The sequence below is a fragment of the Orycteropus afer genome, unplaced genomic scaffold, assembly GCF_000298275.1.
Source record: "Orycteropus afer afer isolate SDZICR_OR568_19922 unplaced genomic scaffold, OryAfe1.0 scaffold00034, whole genome shotgun sequence".
Taxonomy (NCBI): Eukaryota; Metazoa; Chordata; class Mammalia; order Tubulidentata; family Orycteropodidae; genus Orycteropus; species Orycteropus afer.
The window spans coordinates 1,080,649-1,096,456 of NW_006921621.1; the positions used below are offsets into that span (position 1 = coordinate 1,080,649).

The 15,808-nt window shown below is 40.5% G+C and overlaps 1 protein-coding gene across 1 annotated transcript in view; it reads left to right on the plus strand.

The window, feature by feature from the left end:
• CILK1 (ciliogenesis associated kinase 1) overlaps positions 1-15,808 on the plus strand; it is a 55,763-nt gene that overhangs the window by 12,252 nt on the left and 27,703 nt on the right. Inside the window, exons 5-6 of the mRNA XM_007936139.2 lie at positions 13,628-13,760; positions 14,442-14,613. Of these exons, the coding sequence (XP_007934330.1) occupies positions 13,628-13,760; positions 14,442-14,613 (305 nt within the window). The remainder of the gene's footprint in view (positions 1-13,627; positions 13,761-14,441; positions 14,614-15,808) is intronic.

Below are 15,808 nucleotides of genomic sequence, written 5' to 3' on the forward strand. Positions count from 1 at the left end.
CGAAGACCTGGTCCCTCTCGGTAGGGTAACAAGGGAACGTGTTCAGTGCAGATCAGTGAGTAAGCACAAGCCCGCCTTGTTTCAGTACCTATGATACCGCCTTCTTCGTCTTATTTCAGAAGGGTTTAAAAGTGATTTGACATGATTTATTCAACACAGGAAAACAAAATAAGAAAGAAGGATTAAAAAAAGAAGAAGAAGAAACAGGAAAAATAAGGCATGCTATAGCCAGAGGTGAGGTCAATACTCAAAATGCGTGCCAGAAACTTTAAACACAAGAACTGGGCCACAGATTTGATTCTGAGCTTGTTGTCAGCCAATGCAAAATATAGAACATGGCCAATTATAACTTAAAAGTTTCCTGCAGGGCCGATGTAACATGACTACATTGTAAACACAGTAACAGGTTACAGTGGCAGTTTCTTTTTCTTTCCTTTTAACTTTTTATTGTGATTTGTGTGAAGGTTTGTAGAGCATATCAGTTTTCCATTCAACATACACATTTTGTTTCATGCCATTGACTGCAATCCCCACAATGTAACAGCACTCATCCCATTTCCTCCCTGTGTTTACTGCTTCTGGTCATCTTTCTTTTCTATCCCTTCCTGCCTTCTGAATTTTGTCCTCGGGCAAATGCTGCCCTTTTGTTCTCAAAAGGTTGATTGTTCTAAGTGTGCCTTCCTGATGTTATTGTTTACCTTATAGACATGTCTGTTCTTTGGCCGGGAGTTGAGCCATGGGGGTATTTCAGTTCCAGGCCTGCAGGGTGGAGCCATAGTCTTGGGGATTCCACGTGTCTCTATCCAATAGAGAGCCTGGTCTTTTTTTTCTTTTTCTTTTTTGGAGTTTTATTCACATTTTTCTCCTTTGTGGCCAGTTTCATGTCATATCTCTCATTATAGGCCAGTTACATCATCTGATCAGAAAGAACAAATCTACTGGGGCCCAGTATGATTCCCTCTAGGGACAGCCTGGTTAGTCCAGGGAGAAATTAGAGTATCCAGAGAACCAGATGGCTGCATACCCTTCAGGAAATCCTCCATCATTATTCTTTTTCTTGGCCAAGCTTTTAAAAGGTATTGAGCAACAATGAGTTTGTGATTATATTCTCCGGCAAGTACCTGGAGCATCTCTAGCCCTGCTGGGGTGGGTTTATATTTTCTTGTGAACACAGAACTCCTGAATGGACATATCCATGAGTAGAGCCTGAAGTTACTTTAAGAGGTCACTTGAGGTTGCTTCAACATGCAGACATATGGTTGAAGCAGTTGATTTTATACAAGCAAAAATCCTTTCACCCCTGTTGTTGTTGTTGTTATGTGCCGTCGAGTTGGCCCCGACTCACCCCTAGTCTAAGAATATTGTTAACATTGCAAATGCACTGCCAAATGAATTTCATTACCCATTAGCAAGGTCAGGCTAAAGCCCTCTGTCAATATAGTCAGTTTAGATTTGATTGGCAGTGACTAGAAAAGACCTTAACCTGGAACTCTAGTCACTGCAACATGTGCCATAGCATATCTGGGACGGTGACCAGCCTGATCTTTAACCCCTAAGTTAAAATAACCCCTCCCAGTTAAAGGCCAAATGAAGCACAGACAAACATCAACTATCCGTGCATGTCCTTGGCAGGCTTGGCACGTGCTGCGTAATCAGTGACTAATTATGCAAGATGGAGTCATTGTGAACTAATTCTAGTAAAAGGTAGTTCTGTTTCCACTGACATTGATAGAGTTAGCACTTTAGCCTTTATTCACAATGATTCACACAGTGCAATGTGAATTTGCCAAATACTAAAAGCTTCTGGTATAGTTTCTTTGAGACAAACAGGAGGAGAAGGGTCCCTTACTAGATTTACGAGTTCAGAATAAAGAAATGACGTGAAATCAAAGGGACTCTCAGAAGAGAATAGTCAACCAGCATGTTTTCAAATAGCAACTAATCAGTGTCTTAGTAATTCAGGTTATTTATTACTGGACCTAAAAGAAAGTTAATATTCTTTGGCTATGTGTGTGTGTGTGTGTGTGCACTTTTCATAAGACTTAGATATTGCTGGAAAAAATTTATTGCCTTTTATCTAGATGTTTGCCTAATTCTTATCAAGTGTATACCTATATATGTGTATATATACATATGTGTTGTTGTTGTTATGTGCCATCAAGTCAGACCCCACTCATAGTGACCCCTCCTTGGGTTTCCAAGGCAATATCACTACAGAAGTAGATTGCCCAACCTTCCTTCCGAGGAGTGGCTGGTGGGTTTGAACCGCCAGCCTTCTGGTTAACAGTCAAATGCCTTAGGCAGTATGCTACCAGAGCTCCCAGTCATATACATATCTACATATGTATATATACACATATATATGTAAACAAAACAAAACAAAAACTCACTGCCATTGAGTTGATTCTAACTCATAGTGATCCCTTTGGGCTTCCAAGGCTGTAAATCTTTTTTTTTTTTTAAGTGACATGGGTCAATGCTCCAAGGCTGTAAATCTTTACAGAAACAGATTGCACCATCTTTCTTCTGCAAGGTGGCTGGTGGGTTTGAACCACTAACCTTTTGCTTAGCAGCCAAATGGCTTAACCACTATACCACCAGAGCTCTCTCCATATATTTATATATACAGACCCACAGACGTATACAAATATGACATGTGTGCACACATGCATGCCTACATATTTGCATGCAACACCCAGTTGTGCGCATACCCACATGTACATGTATACATACACACACATACACTCATCCCCCATACCCTCCCCCACACACACATGCATCCGTTTTTATGTGAAATAACTTAGCATCCATGTACTACTATGTCAGGAAATTTTTTTTTTAATTGTTATTTGGGTGAAAATTTACAGTGCAAACTGGTTTTCCATTCAATGATTCATACATATTGTGCTTTGTGACATTCATTGCAATTCCCGTAGTGTAACTGCCCTCTTTCCACTACCTCCTTGTGTTTACTGTTTCCCTTCATCCTTCTTTCCTATCCCTTCCTACCTCTGTGCTTTATCCCTGAGCAAATGCTGCCTTTTTGATCTTATGTGGTTGATTGTTCTCCATACAACTCTTTGAAACTCAGAACTGTCAGTTTCTCTCGTATGTCTTAGACACAAGAATTTTGTATGGAAACAGTGCAAGGTATAGCTCAGTTTATGGAGGAAGTCAGCCCACCTCTAATTTTATAAGCAAATTCTGTTACCATTAGCAGAGATTTTTGTCGATTCTTTTCCTCAACTCTTAAGTTCCCAGTTCTCACTTGAGCTTAAATAACATTTCATCTGTTAACTTATTTATCTCCTGACAACTTTTCAGGTAGAGGGACAGTTAGTATCTGTTCATTTCAAAGAAGAGGAAACTGAGGTTCAGAAAGGTTTAAAGACCTGTCAAAGCCCCTACTGCAATAAAATGGTAGAGATTAGCTCAGATTTTCTGCCCATTTTGCCTTGTTTCACTAGAAAAACCTGTCTTTCTCAAAGAAAGCAAGAGATTAAAAGGTGAAGAAAATGGCAGTAATAATTGTAGGTGGGCTGGATACTAATGGTCCTAATCCCATTTTCATAGATAAATAGTTTTTAGGAATTTTTTTGTGGTTTTCATATGACATTGACGTGGGTTTGGTTAAATACACAGGTAACTCCATATTATTCCTTTTCTCCAATAATAGGAAAAATAGTCTGAAGCATTTTACAGATTTGTCTGGTGAGTTTCAGGCTCCTCTCTGGCAGCTCCTTCTCATTGTGAGAAGGTGTGTTCTGCCCCTGGGGAGTAGACTCCTTTGAGAAGGCAGCACAGTGCTGCAGGTAGTTGCTATGGCCATAGTTCATGTCACTGAGTACTTTTTCCTCTACAGGGAATTAAAACATGGCTCTGGTTGAGCAATGCCAAAGCATATGTACTTTGGTTGAGCAATGCCAAAGCATATGTACTTTGCAGGAATTAAATACTTAATATAAGCTGCACATTGCATCCTTGACCTGCCCTTACAATTTCTAGGTCATGCTTACCCATATATGTCATGAAAAATGCATTGTGTGGCTTGGGGGACACTGTTTTGCCCTAAGAGATGGTTCTCTGCTTCCGTGTTTCATCAGGGGTTTGCTGCCCATGACCTTCAAACAGTCCTTTGCCTTTCTGTGCATTACTGTCCTCATTTTGTAACTCAGAGATTGCACCTGTGGCCTTCTTGATAAAAATGCTGTAGGTTTAAATTCAGTGATATCTGAAACTACAACTTCCATAGCAGGAAAGTGTGCTCCATAAATGCATAATGTTTCAATAGTCTGTGGTTATTTCCATATATTCACATCAAGTTCGTCATTAACAGAATGTGATGGAGGGAAGAAAGCCTTGTTTGTGACTTGATATTAAATTGAAGATCTGCCCCTGTCTTCTGGAAGCCAAACAGTTTTAAATGGGAAAGTTCTTATTGTAACAGCACTTTGCTGTGGCATGATCTCTAAATGACCCAGCTACAAGGGTTCTTTTGTGAATCAAAAGCCCTGAGGGAAGACATGGGCTCATTGTTATAGATGTCAGTGCACACATCAGCAGAACACATACCCATCAGGAATCAGATCAGAGTTCTGGCACCACCTCCTCTTAGGCAGGGCATATTACTAGCTTCATGAGCCTTCGTTCTTATCTGCAAAACATAGAGCCACGTCTGCCTACCCACTTCACCAGGTGTTAGGAAGGTAAAATGAGAAGATGCATACTCTAGTAGTAATGACTAGGTCTTCCAAGGTGCCAATGTGCCCAGCACGGCTCGAACAGCTTTACACATCTAATCCTGCAAAACAGTGACACAAGGTAGATCCTATTGTGTCACCATTCTACAGATGAGGAAACTGAGGTATAGAGAAGATAAGTGGTCTGCCCGTCAGTGTGTAAGAAACTTGGGATTTGAAATCAGGCACATAAACAGTAATGTTTTATTAAAATAGTATGTAACATGAGGGTCTGATACTTTGTTGTCCTTGTTGCTGAGAATATATATAACGAGACATACACTAATTCAACAGTTTCTACGTGTAAAATTCAGTGAGACTGATTACATTCTTTGAGTTGCATAACCATTTTGTACGTAATATCAATGGGTAAACTAATAACCACTGCATTAATAGACATAGGGCCACCAGGAGGAGATCTGCCTCCTGGGGGTCTAGGATGAAGAGGAAAGTCTCTCTCCCCAGAGAATATTAGATTTGATATTGTACGGGTGCTTCAAGACCAAGACACAAAATAGATTTAAAGACATTTACAGATCCTTAGGGGGATGATGGGGCAACCTGAGAGGTGCAGGGAGTGGTCTTCCATCCCAGATCCAGGCAAGAAGACAGTGAAGCAGACAAGGAAGGGAGTCTTATATTACTAATGGGGTGGGGTCCTTTAATATTGCTAGCTTAGCTACCATTGGGTATTTTGGCCTAAGATTTAAAGATTATCTCAGAGCAGTTGTTTCAGGAGTTTATCCAACCTCCATGGCTCCAGAAAGTCTAGAGTCCATGAGAATTTGAAATTCTATTATTCATTTCCCCCCTTTTGATCAGAATTTTTCTATGGAATCAAAACATTCAGTAGTGGAGCCAGGCCAGTTCTTCTGATCTCATGGCAAAGGAGGCAGTTGTTGATGGAGGCAATTAACCATACATTTCATATCCTCATCCTATTCCTGACTCTGGTATGGATTGAATTATGTCTCCCCAAAATATGTGTTGTAAATCCTAATCTCTATGCCTGTGGTTATCATCTCATTTGAGAATGGGTTGTCTTTGTTTTGTTAATGAGTCAGGATTAGTGTAGGATGTGTCTCGTGTCAATCTCTTTTGAGATGTAAGATTAAACAAATGAGCCGAGGAGAGATGGGGTAAAATACATGCTAAGACACGTGGAGATCTCCAAGGAATCTGAAAGAAGCTAAAGAGACAAGGACCTTCCTCTAGAAATGACACAGAGAGAGAGCTTTTCCCTAGAGCCGGGGCTCTGAATTCAGACTTCTAGCCTCCTAAGCTGTGAGAAAATAGATTTCTGTTTGCTATATTCTGTTACAGCAACACTGGATAGATAACCAAGACACTCTTTTTCCTTTGTTGCTTTAGGCAAATAGAGAGAAAATCTTATACTTTTAATTACCAAGGAATAGAATTTATTTGTTTAAGGATAATAACAGCTAGTTGCTATTATTCAATAATGAAAAGAGCAGAGGGCTAGATATTCTACAGACATAATCACAAATGCTTCCTACTTATAAAAGCTTCTCACTGAAGACAGTAAAACAGACTCAGCATATGTCAAGTGATACATACAGTTTTAATCAATCATTTTTTATGAGTCTGTTAGCAATTAATTTTTTTTCTAGTCATTTTCCTCTGACAATTTGTTTTTAGATTGAAGTTATGATCTATAGAAAAGGGAATATACTTAGAGGGACACAAACCCATTGACATCTAGTTGATTCTGACTCATAGCAACCCCCTTTGGGTTTCCAAGGTTGTAAATCTTTACAGAACTAGATTGCTTCATCTTTCTCCTGTGGAGAAACTGGTGGGTTTAGCAGCCAAATGCCTTACCTACTATGCCACCAGGGGCTCCTTAGAGGGATACATAGGGAACCAGAATTGCCATTCTCCTCATCTCATCAGAATTAAAGAAGAATTTGCAGTGAGGGAAAGCATAAAGTTAGGCTGATAGGTGGAGGTGATTGGTGTTTACAGGAATGTGACTCAGTGTGGAAGCAAGGTATAAGATCTGGAGTGCAGGAATGCTAATTGTATTTGAGTACATGTTAGTGTGGTCGGATGAATTGAATAGGGAGAAGATGAGTTTGTTGAGGTAGGTGTTATAAATGGGGACAGAAGGAGTTGCAATGGGGATGGGAGCTGGAAAACAGATGACTCATTATAAGGGAAGTGCCACGTTACTTTGGAAACAATAATTTAGTCCAGCTAAAAGGAGGCAAAAAGAGCTCTGGTGGCATAGTAGATAAGACATTTGGCTGCTAACCAGAAAGTCAGTGGTTCAAACCCACCAGTGGCTCTGCAGGAGGAAGATGGGGCAATCTATTTCTGCAAAGATGCACACCCTCAGAAACCCAGTGGAGGTCATTATGAGTTGGAATTGACTCGATGGCAGTAAGTGAGTGAATGAGTGAGAGGAGGAAAATGTTTGTAGGTGGTGCAAACAATTTGCACTTAACTGCTAACCTAAAAGTTGGTGGTTTGAATCCCCAGCATGGTACTGAGGAAGAAAAGGCCCAGCAATTGCTTCCATTACGATTATAACCAAGAAAACCCCATGGAGCAGTTCTACTCTGCACATTGGCCAGAATCAACTCAACAGCAACTAACAAGAAGAAGAAGAAAGGAAAAAAGGGGAATCCACAAGGAGAGGCAGCATTAATCTGGATTTAAAGGACCAAATCCACAAATCAAGATTTAGCTATATGATTGAGAGGGAAAGAGTAGAGCTTGATAATATATCAGCTATGACACATTTCTTGGTAGGACTGTGAATAATTCATACACCACCACCACCCCTTGACTCAGTTTTCCCATCTGTTCAGTAAGAACATATTGTCTGCTCTTTTCTCCTTGGTGTGTTTTTAATACTCTGAGTTTCTAGCAAGAGAGATCGTGGTGTCACAGTTCGTATATTTTCAGGGTTTGTGGGAGTCTTTCTAGATACAAAAGATCACTCTTAACTGCTTGTATCTTTACACATTCATAAGCCAATTCCAAGATGAGAAGATATACTCAGGCCTTTTGGGAACCACAGGGAGCTCTGAAGAACAGAAGGTCCAAACACAAGGATTCAGTTATACCAAGTCACAAAGTAGACATCGCCCACTCTGGTGGGTGTTAATAATCTTTATTTAATTAGGCTGAGAATAAGCCATTTCAATTTGTCCACATCAGAAATTCTTTTATTTCATTTTAAAGGCCATTCTTGACTAATGCTGACTTGCCTTTTTTTTTTTTTTGGCATTTGTTGAATTAACAGCCTCAGGTTTGCTTCTTAGTATAATTTAGATTTAGTTTACTACTCATTTATCTGAAATACTTCAAGGAATTGGTATGTGGAAGGCCATTAACTATATCTGTATATATGGAGTTTCTGGGTGATGCAAATGGTTAACTTGCTCGGCTGCAAACTGAAAGTTTAGTAGTTCAAGTCCACCTAGAGATGTGTCAGAAGAAAGACCTGGCAATCTACTTCCAAAAATCGGTCACTGAGAAACCCTGTGGAGCCTAGTTCTACTCTGACACACATGGGGTCTCCATGAGTCAACTTCATGGCCACTGCTTACTGGTTATATCTGTATCTGTGTCTGTCTGTATACACAAACACAGTGGCAGAATAAAGAATGAAACAATGAAATAAATGTATAGATATGTATTTTTCCATACACACACATACACTGTATTAAGTAAAGCTTATATGTACATATAGAGAAAGATAAATTTATCTTAGGAAAATGGCTCACACACTTATAGGAGCTGGCAAGTCCCAAGTTCTTGGATCAAACGTCAAGCTGGAGGCTTTTCCTGACTCACTCAGCTGCAGGGGTTGACAAGCTCAAGGTTGGCAGGGAGTATATTGGTTGTTGACTCCAATGAATGACGAATCCAAGATCTCCAAGCTGAATGGTGGATTCTTCATTTATGGACAGTTGTAGGCAGCACAACAGAATCCCGATCCACAGAAGAGTGTCTCTTCTCCCAGGATGTCCATACATACATTGGAAGCAGGCCACACCCCAAGAGAAACTCCCTTTCAATGGATTGGCTGCTCAAAACATATACGTCCAATCCCATCATGGGAATAACCCACATCACAGTTGCTTAAACCATACAGAATTGTGGTCCAGCAAAGTTGACACACAGCTCCAACTATCATGTTCATATGTTGTTGTTGTTATGTGCCGTCGAGTCGGCCCCGACTCATAGCGACCCCTCCTTGGGTTTCTGAGGCAGTATCACTACGGAAGTAGGATTGCCCAACCTTCTTTCCGAGAAGTGGCTGGTGGGTTTGAACTGCCAGCCTTCTGGTTAGCAGTCAAGTGCTTTAGCCACTATGCTACCAGAGCTCCTATCATGTTCATATATACATACATATTTTCTTAGTTCTCTGTTGTTGTTGTTGTTGTTATGTGCTGTCGAGTCTTAGTTCTCTAGTGTTGCTATAACAGAAATGCAAATGCTTAACAAACAGATTGATTTTTTAACACTTTAGGAGTCATATGTTGTTGTTGTTATGTGCCGTCGAGTCGGCCCCGACTCATAGCGACCCCTCCTTGGGTTTCTGAGGCAGTATCACTACGGAAGTAGGATTGCCCAACCTTCCTTCCGAGGAGTGGCTGGTGGGTTTGAACCGCCAGCCGTCTGGTTAGCAGGCAAGTGTCTTAGCCACTATGCTACCAGAGCTCCTCTTTAGGAGTCTAGAAGTCTGAATTCAGGGTGCCAGCTCTAGGGGAAGGATTTCTCTCTCTGTCTACTGTAGAAGAAGGTCCTTGTCTCCTGTGAGCTTCTACTCTGGGCAGTCTTCATGTAGCTTGCCATCTCTCTTCCCTCATCTGTGCTTCTTTTGCTTGTTTATTTAATCTCTTTTATATCTCAAAAGAGATTGACTTAAGGCACACCCTACACTGCTCCTACTTCATTAACATAACAAAGACAACCCCTTCCCAAATGGGATTATAACCCTAGGCATAAAAAAAAACCAAACTCACTGCTGTCAAGTTGACTTTGACTCATAGCGACCCCCTTTGGGTTTCCAAGATGGTAAATCTTTACCAAAGTAGATTGCCCAGTCTTCCTTCTGCAGAGTGGCTGGTAGGTTTGAACCACCAACCTTTTGATTAGCAGTCAAATGCCTTAGGCACTACACCACCAGAATTCCTTAACCTTAGGCATAGAGGTTAGGATTTGCAGCACATATTCTTGGGGGATACACTTAAATCCATAACATATATATACATAGATGCTATAAATATAGCAAAATGGCTGTGCTTAGCTCTAATCTAAACTAGATCTAGCTCCTTTGTACTAGTCCATGCCTTGTTGTTGGGGTCTGTAGAGTTCATTCCAGCTTCTAGTGACCCTATGAGACGAGTAGAACTACCCATGGGGCCTCTAGGCTGTAATTTTTATGCAAGCAGATTGCGAGCTCTTTTCTTCCACAGAGCTGCTGGGTGGGTTCAAACCACCAACCTTCTGATTAGCAGCTGAGCACTTCCAGGCCCTGAGTTTCAGAAAATAGAAGCAGACCTATTGGTGAGAAAGAAGTGCTTCCTCTTTTCTTTTGTGATCCTCTTGTGTGTATGCTATCACTTCTGCACTTGTAGCTCCTTCCAAATACACTGGGTTCCAGGATTTGTAATTATATTCACTTTGTCCACCTTAACCAGGCATTCACCTTGCAGACCCTTTCATTATGCCATAATGCTATCCATTTGGAATTTGACCTAACACTGAGCCCTGGTGTCTTCCAAAAGGTGAACAGGGAGGAGTGTCCACTTATTGCTTTCCATGATACACTTCATTTAGTTCATTTTCACATATAGCCTTACCCTTTTGTTTTCCTAGAGCAGAGAGAATGTTTGGAAAATACTCTTGATTAATAAATTTAGTCCTTCTGGAACTCTCTGTGATGAGCGCTTCTAGCTCTGAAGCCTCACTGTCCCTCTTCCCCCTAACTTCAGGGTCATTGCTCTTCTCTCTCAGTCTCCTCAGGATTCCTCCTTCTAGCGTCTGCTTTTTGTTGTCTCTGCCTAGAAAGGCTCAGGCAGATTCATCACCATTAAGCTCCTTCATGTTCCCTACAAAGCTATCCCAAGTCCTTTGTCCAATCAATAAAAATGTATTTTGAGATTACCATGTACCTGCCCCTGTGCTAGGCATTCAGAGAATTACAAATGTGGTCTCTACCTTTAAAGTCATTCCATCTAATTAGTGAGAGAAGGTTGACATAGATGAAAACAATAGAACTCGACTCAGGTTCAGAGGGGAGGCCCTATAAGGTCCTTGAGGGCAAGAACCAGATGCATTTGGCTTGCTCCTGAATCCACAAAGTCTAACCTAGTGCTTGCCCTGGAGTAGACCCTCAGTGAGTATGAGATAGAAGAAAGAGTGGATGAACGTGGCTAGCACATTAGAATGGCTTCATGGAGAAGGGGAAACTCCAAATAGATCTTGAAAGATACAAAGATCGGGATTGATGTAGACAAAAAGGAACTAGAGGACAGCGTTTTTAATGGGAATAAGGACAATAAGTTTAGAAGAAATGAATAATTTTACATGATTTGGACACAGTTCATACGTACTGTGATAAAAAGCAGACTCACTACCGTCGAGTCAGATCTGACTCATAGCGACTCCTCCTTGGGCTTCTGAGGTGGTATCTCTACAGAAGTAGATTGCCCAATCTTCCTTCTGAGGAGTGGCTGGTGGGTTTGAACCACCATAGCTCCCACATATTGTGATCATATATTACAAATAACACTATAAGCAGTATTATCTGAGTTGTATTTCCACTTTCAGTGTCCCAAGGAGAGACATTTAGAGTCACATAGAATGGTGTCTGTCTAACAAAACCCAAAATCATTTAAAAAAAAAAAAAAAGGGACCAGGTTTGCTGGTCTGATAGAGCCTGATGGAACCACTGAGAATATGGCCCCTAGCTGCCCTTCAGGTTTGGAACTGAACCCACACTTGTGGCTTCCAGCCAAACAAAAGACAGGTATATGAGGTAAACATTTATTTATACTAAGTAGATACACTCCTTGGAGAGAACAATCATGGCAAAATAGAAGGGCTGTGTATGCACAGGGACATAGCTTAGGGGGCAGGAGTGCATGAAGGGAAGGACACAGGGAAGAGGTAATTATGGAGAGGAAGTGGGAAGGGACCTGTTGCACTGTGGTAAATTGTAGTCAATGTCATGAGACAAAGTATGTGAACTGCTGTATGGAAAGTGAATTTGCTCTATAAACTTTCACCCAAATCACAATTAAAAAAAAAAAAAAAGAATGGTGTCTGTCTATGTTGGTGATATTCTCAAGAAGTAGAAGATTCTGGATTCCCAGAGGCATGTATTGCTTGCTGATCACTAGGTATTTCAGTGCACCTGAAAGATTGCCATGTTAAATACTTCTTACATGAACCCCCAGGGCTCTGCTGTAGCTGAGACGGACTTCCCATTTAATGCAGTTCATGATGTGAGCTGCAGATGTACCTTCGTGTTTCTTTATTAGGCAAAGAATATTTAAATTTGTTGCAGCACTCCCCAGAATCTCAGATATGAGTAGGTAGGTCATATTCCTAAATCCTTTATTTTTTAACCAAAAACAATAAGTGTTTCTGCATGGTATCACTTATCAGTATCCATGAGACTGTTGTCTTTTGAAATGATCATAATCTCACATTCTTTCTGGCTGACTTGAGCAAGGTAGGAATGATATTTTTTCCTTGAATGACAATTTCTTTTTGCAAAGTGATCTCACCTCATAACTGAGTACTGATATATTTTTTGGGATTTTATTTATTTAGTTTTTTGTTGTTGAGATTATAGACAGCAAAACATACACCAATTCAATAGTTCCTACTTGTAAAATGAAGTAACATTGATTACATTCTTCAACTTATACAACCTATTCTCACCCTCCTTTTCTGAGTAGTTCTTCCTCAAATAACATAAACTCATTCCCTCCTAAGGTTGCTATCTAATCTTTTGAGTTGCTTTTGTCAGTGTGATCCCACATAGATAGTTTTTCAAAGGACATAATGCTCAAGACAGACAATCTTTACTAGTTAAGTTAAACTATTTTTGATTTTAAGAAGACTAAAGGGGATATTTTTGGTTTAAGGTTTAAAGCTTATCTCAGGGCAGTAGTTTCAGAGGTTCATCCAGTTTCCATGGCTCCAGAAAGTCTGGAATCCGTGTGTGAAATTCTGTTGTGTATTCTTCCTCTTTTGACCAAGATTATTCTTTAGACTCTTAAAATCAAGATGTTTGGAAATGGTTGCTGGGCACCATCCAGTTCTTCTGGTCTCATGGCAAAGGAAACAGTTGTTGATGGAGACAGCCATACATTCCATATCCTCCTTCTGTTCCCCGCTCTTCTTTTTCTTCTCTCGCTTCAGGCAAATGGAGACCAATTGTGCCTCAGATGGTTGCTTTCAGAAGCTATGCCATAAACAGGGAGGTAGAACAGAAGCACTAAACACATTACTAAGCCAGTTAACTGGGGTGTCCCATAAAACTGTGACCCTAAACCTCCAAATCAAGGAACCACATCCCATGAAGTATATACAAGCAGCCTTAGCAGCCATTACTCAATGGCTATTGCTATTTTAAAAGAAGTTTTCACTCCTGGGAAAAAATTAACAAAGATCAAATTTTGAATGATTTTACATTTTGAGTTCATCAAAGGGAAATTAATGAAATCCATTGAAAGACCCCAAGTATTGTACATTATCAGTGGGATGATTACATAGAGCCTTTTGTGTCATGCCAGACTACTTTTAAAATTATAGTTGTTATGAAAAGAGTGATACAGCTGCAAAGAATAAAGCAGAAGCAAACTTGCCTTTGGATTCCTTCTCCTCTGTCTCCACAGGCTTCTTCCATCGGGACTTAAAACCTGAGAACCTCCTCTGCATGGGACCAGAACTTGTGAAAATTGCAGACTTTGGATTGGCCCGAGAAATCCGATCAAGACCTCCATATACAGATTATGTATCTACCAGATGGTGAATACTGCTTTTCTAACAATTGTTTAGCTACATTTCTTTTAAAAAATACACCATTATACTGAGGATAATATTAGCGTCACAAACATTAACTTTTCATAGGAGAAGCAGTATAGTTGGAAACACATATTTGTTGTTAGGTTGGCATCACACAAGGTTAAAAGCTTGTACTGTAATTTTAAAAAGCAATTCTTTATGCTTTCTCATAATATAAATTATGTTTTATATGTAGGCCTTCCTGAGGACAGTTTTCCAAGAGTTGTGCAAAAGATTATATGCTCCATAATAGCTGTGTGGAAACCAGCTAATTGCTATGTGTAAAACTTTCAGACCCTAGGAATTTGATGTAAGCAGTTTTCCATGATCAAGAAGTAGCCTACATACAGCAAGTTGTGTTCTCTCTCTCTCTCTCTCTCTCTCTCTGTGCATGTGTGCATTTCTCAAAGATGCCGTAAGACAGCAGAAGAGTCCTGTAGGGAAGTGCTCAATAGAAAATGCTATGAGATAGAAGGGCTGCATCACAGCAGCAGCCAGGGCAGTTGCCAGCTCTTCCATATGTCTATGCACCACACTGAATAGATAGAAAATAGCAATGTGTAAACTGTCTCATTGAGACTTGGCTATACTATTTAATTTCTGACCAGTGGAAGCAATCACTAGCAGTTAACCTTTGTCCCCCAGGTACAGGGCTCCAGAAGTACTCCTGAGGTCTACCAACTACAGCTCCCCCATTGACATCTGGGCCGTGGGCTGCATCATGGCAGAAGTGTACACTCTGAGGCCACTGTTCCCTGGGGCCAGTGAAATTGACACCATATTCAAAATTTGCCAAGTGTTGGGGACACCGAAAAAGGTAATGATGGGGGATGAAAGAAGGGCTGTGGGATAAAGCCAGCAGCTTCCTCTACTATCTCTCCTTAACTCCTGTGCAGCACTGGTATAGTTGGTCGCCTGCTCATTCTAGAATCTTCCTTTTGGCCTTAGAAATTCTCCACTGTCCACGCTGTTTGACCCTGGTGGCTTCTTTCCTTCCTACTCCTCTTAATTATGCTATATTATGCGATGATTTCCTCTGCTTTTCCCTGTGGCATCTCACATTCCTTGCAACACTCCATGGCTAACAACATTTATATCTAGTCAGAAGTCTGCTAAATGTCATCTATAGCCCTTCCTTCCTTCCTTTATTACTCTATTCACGTAGTTAGAATTATTTATGGGCTTTTCCCCTGATTCTCTCAATCTCCTCAAACTTAACACATCTGAAGAAGATTGCTTTTCGTTGACCACCAAACTAGCTTCCTTCTTTAATTCCCCACTTCTGCCTCTAAGCCCATCATAATCCAGAGCTCCAGCCTGTGAGGTTGAGGTTCACTTTACTTTCTCTCTTATCCATACTTCCCCTTTTCCCTGATCCAAGCAGTTAGTCAGTAAACCTGTTGACTCTCCCTACATCACATCGCTCACATGCATCTCATCCTTTCAAGACCCAGTGCTGCCATCACAGACTGAGCTATGACCCCCCACCTGTGTCTGGGCAGTATCTTCTCAATCTTTCTGCCTTCAAGTCTTTACCTTCCAGCTTATCTTTCAATCTAAAGCCTAATTCATCCTCTTTGTACTCTTTGTACAGCTTTGGTACTGTCCTCTCCTCCTAAAAATACTTGTTGACTCCCCATTGCCCAGCCTCCTTAATTCCCCTTCCTTACCCTCACTGTGTACCTGTATACCTCTTGGCTACGTGCCCTGAAATATCTCCATTTGTGTGCCTCTGCATATACGCCCTCTATCTGGAATCAACATCTCTCATATGGCACAATTCCACTTCTCTCCAAGACCCCCTCAATAATCTACCTTCTCACTGTACCTCTTTGGTGGTCTTTGTCACTTTTTGCACTGTATTATTATTTTTCAATAACTGCCTTATTTTTTCTTAGTAATAACCTTAAGTGTAGGATTTTTACTGGATTTTTTTTTTTTTTTTTTTTTGTTATTAGGATACACAAGAAGATTTACAAAGCAATCTATAGATATGTAAGTGAATGAATAAA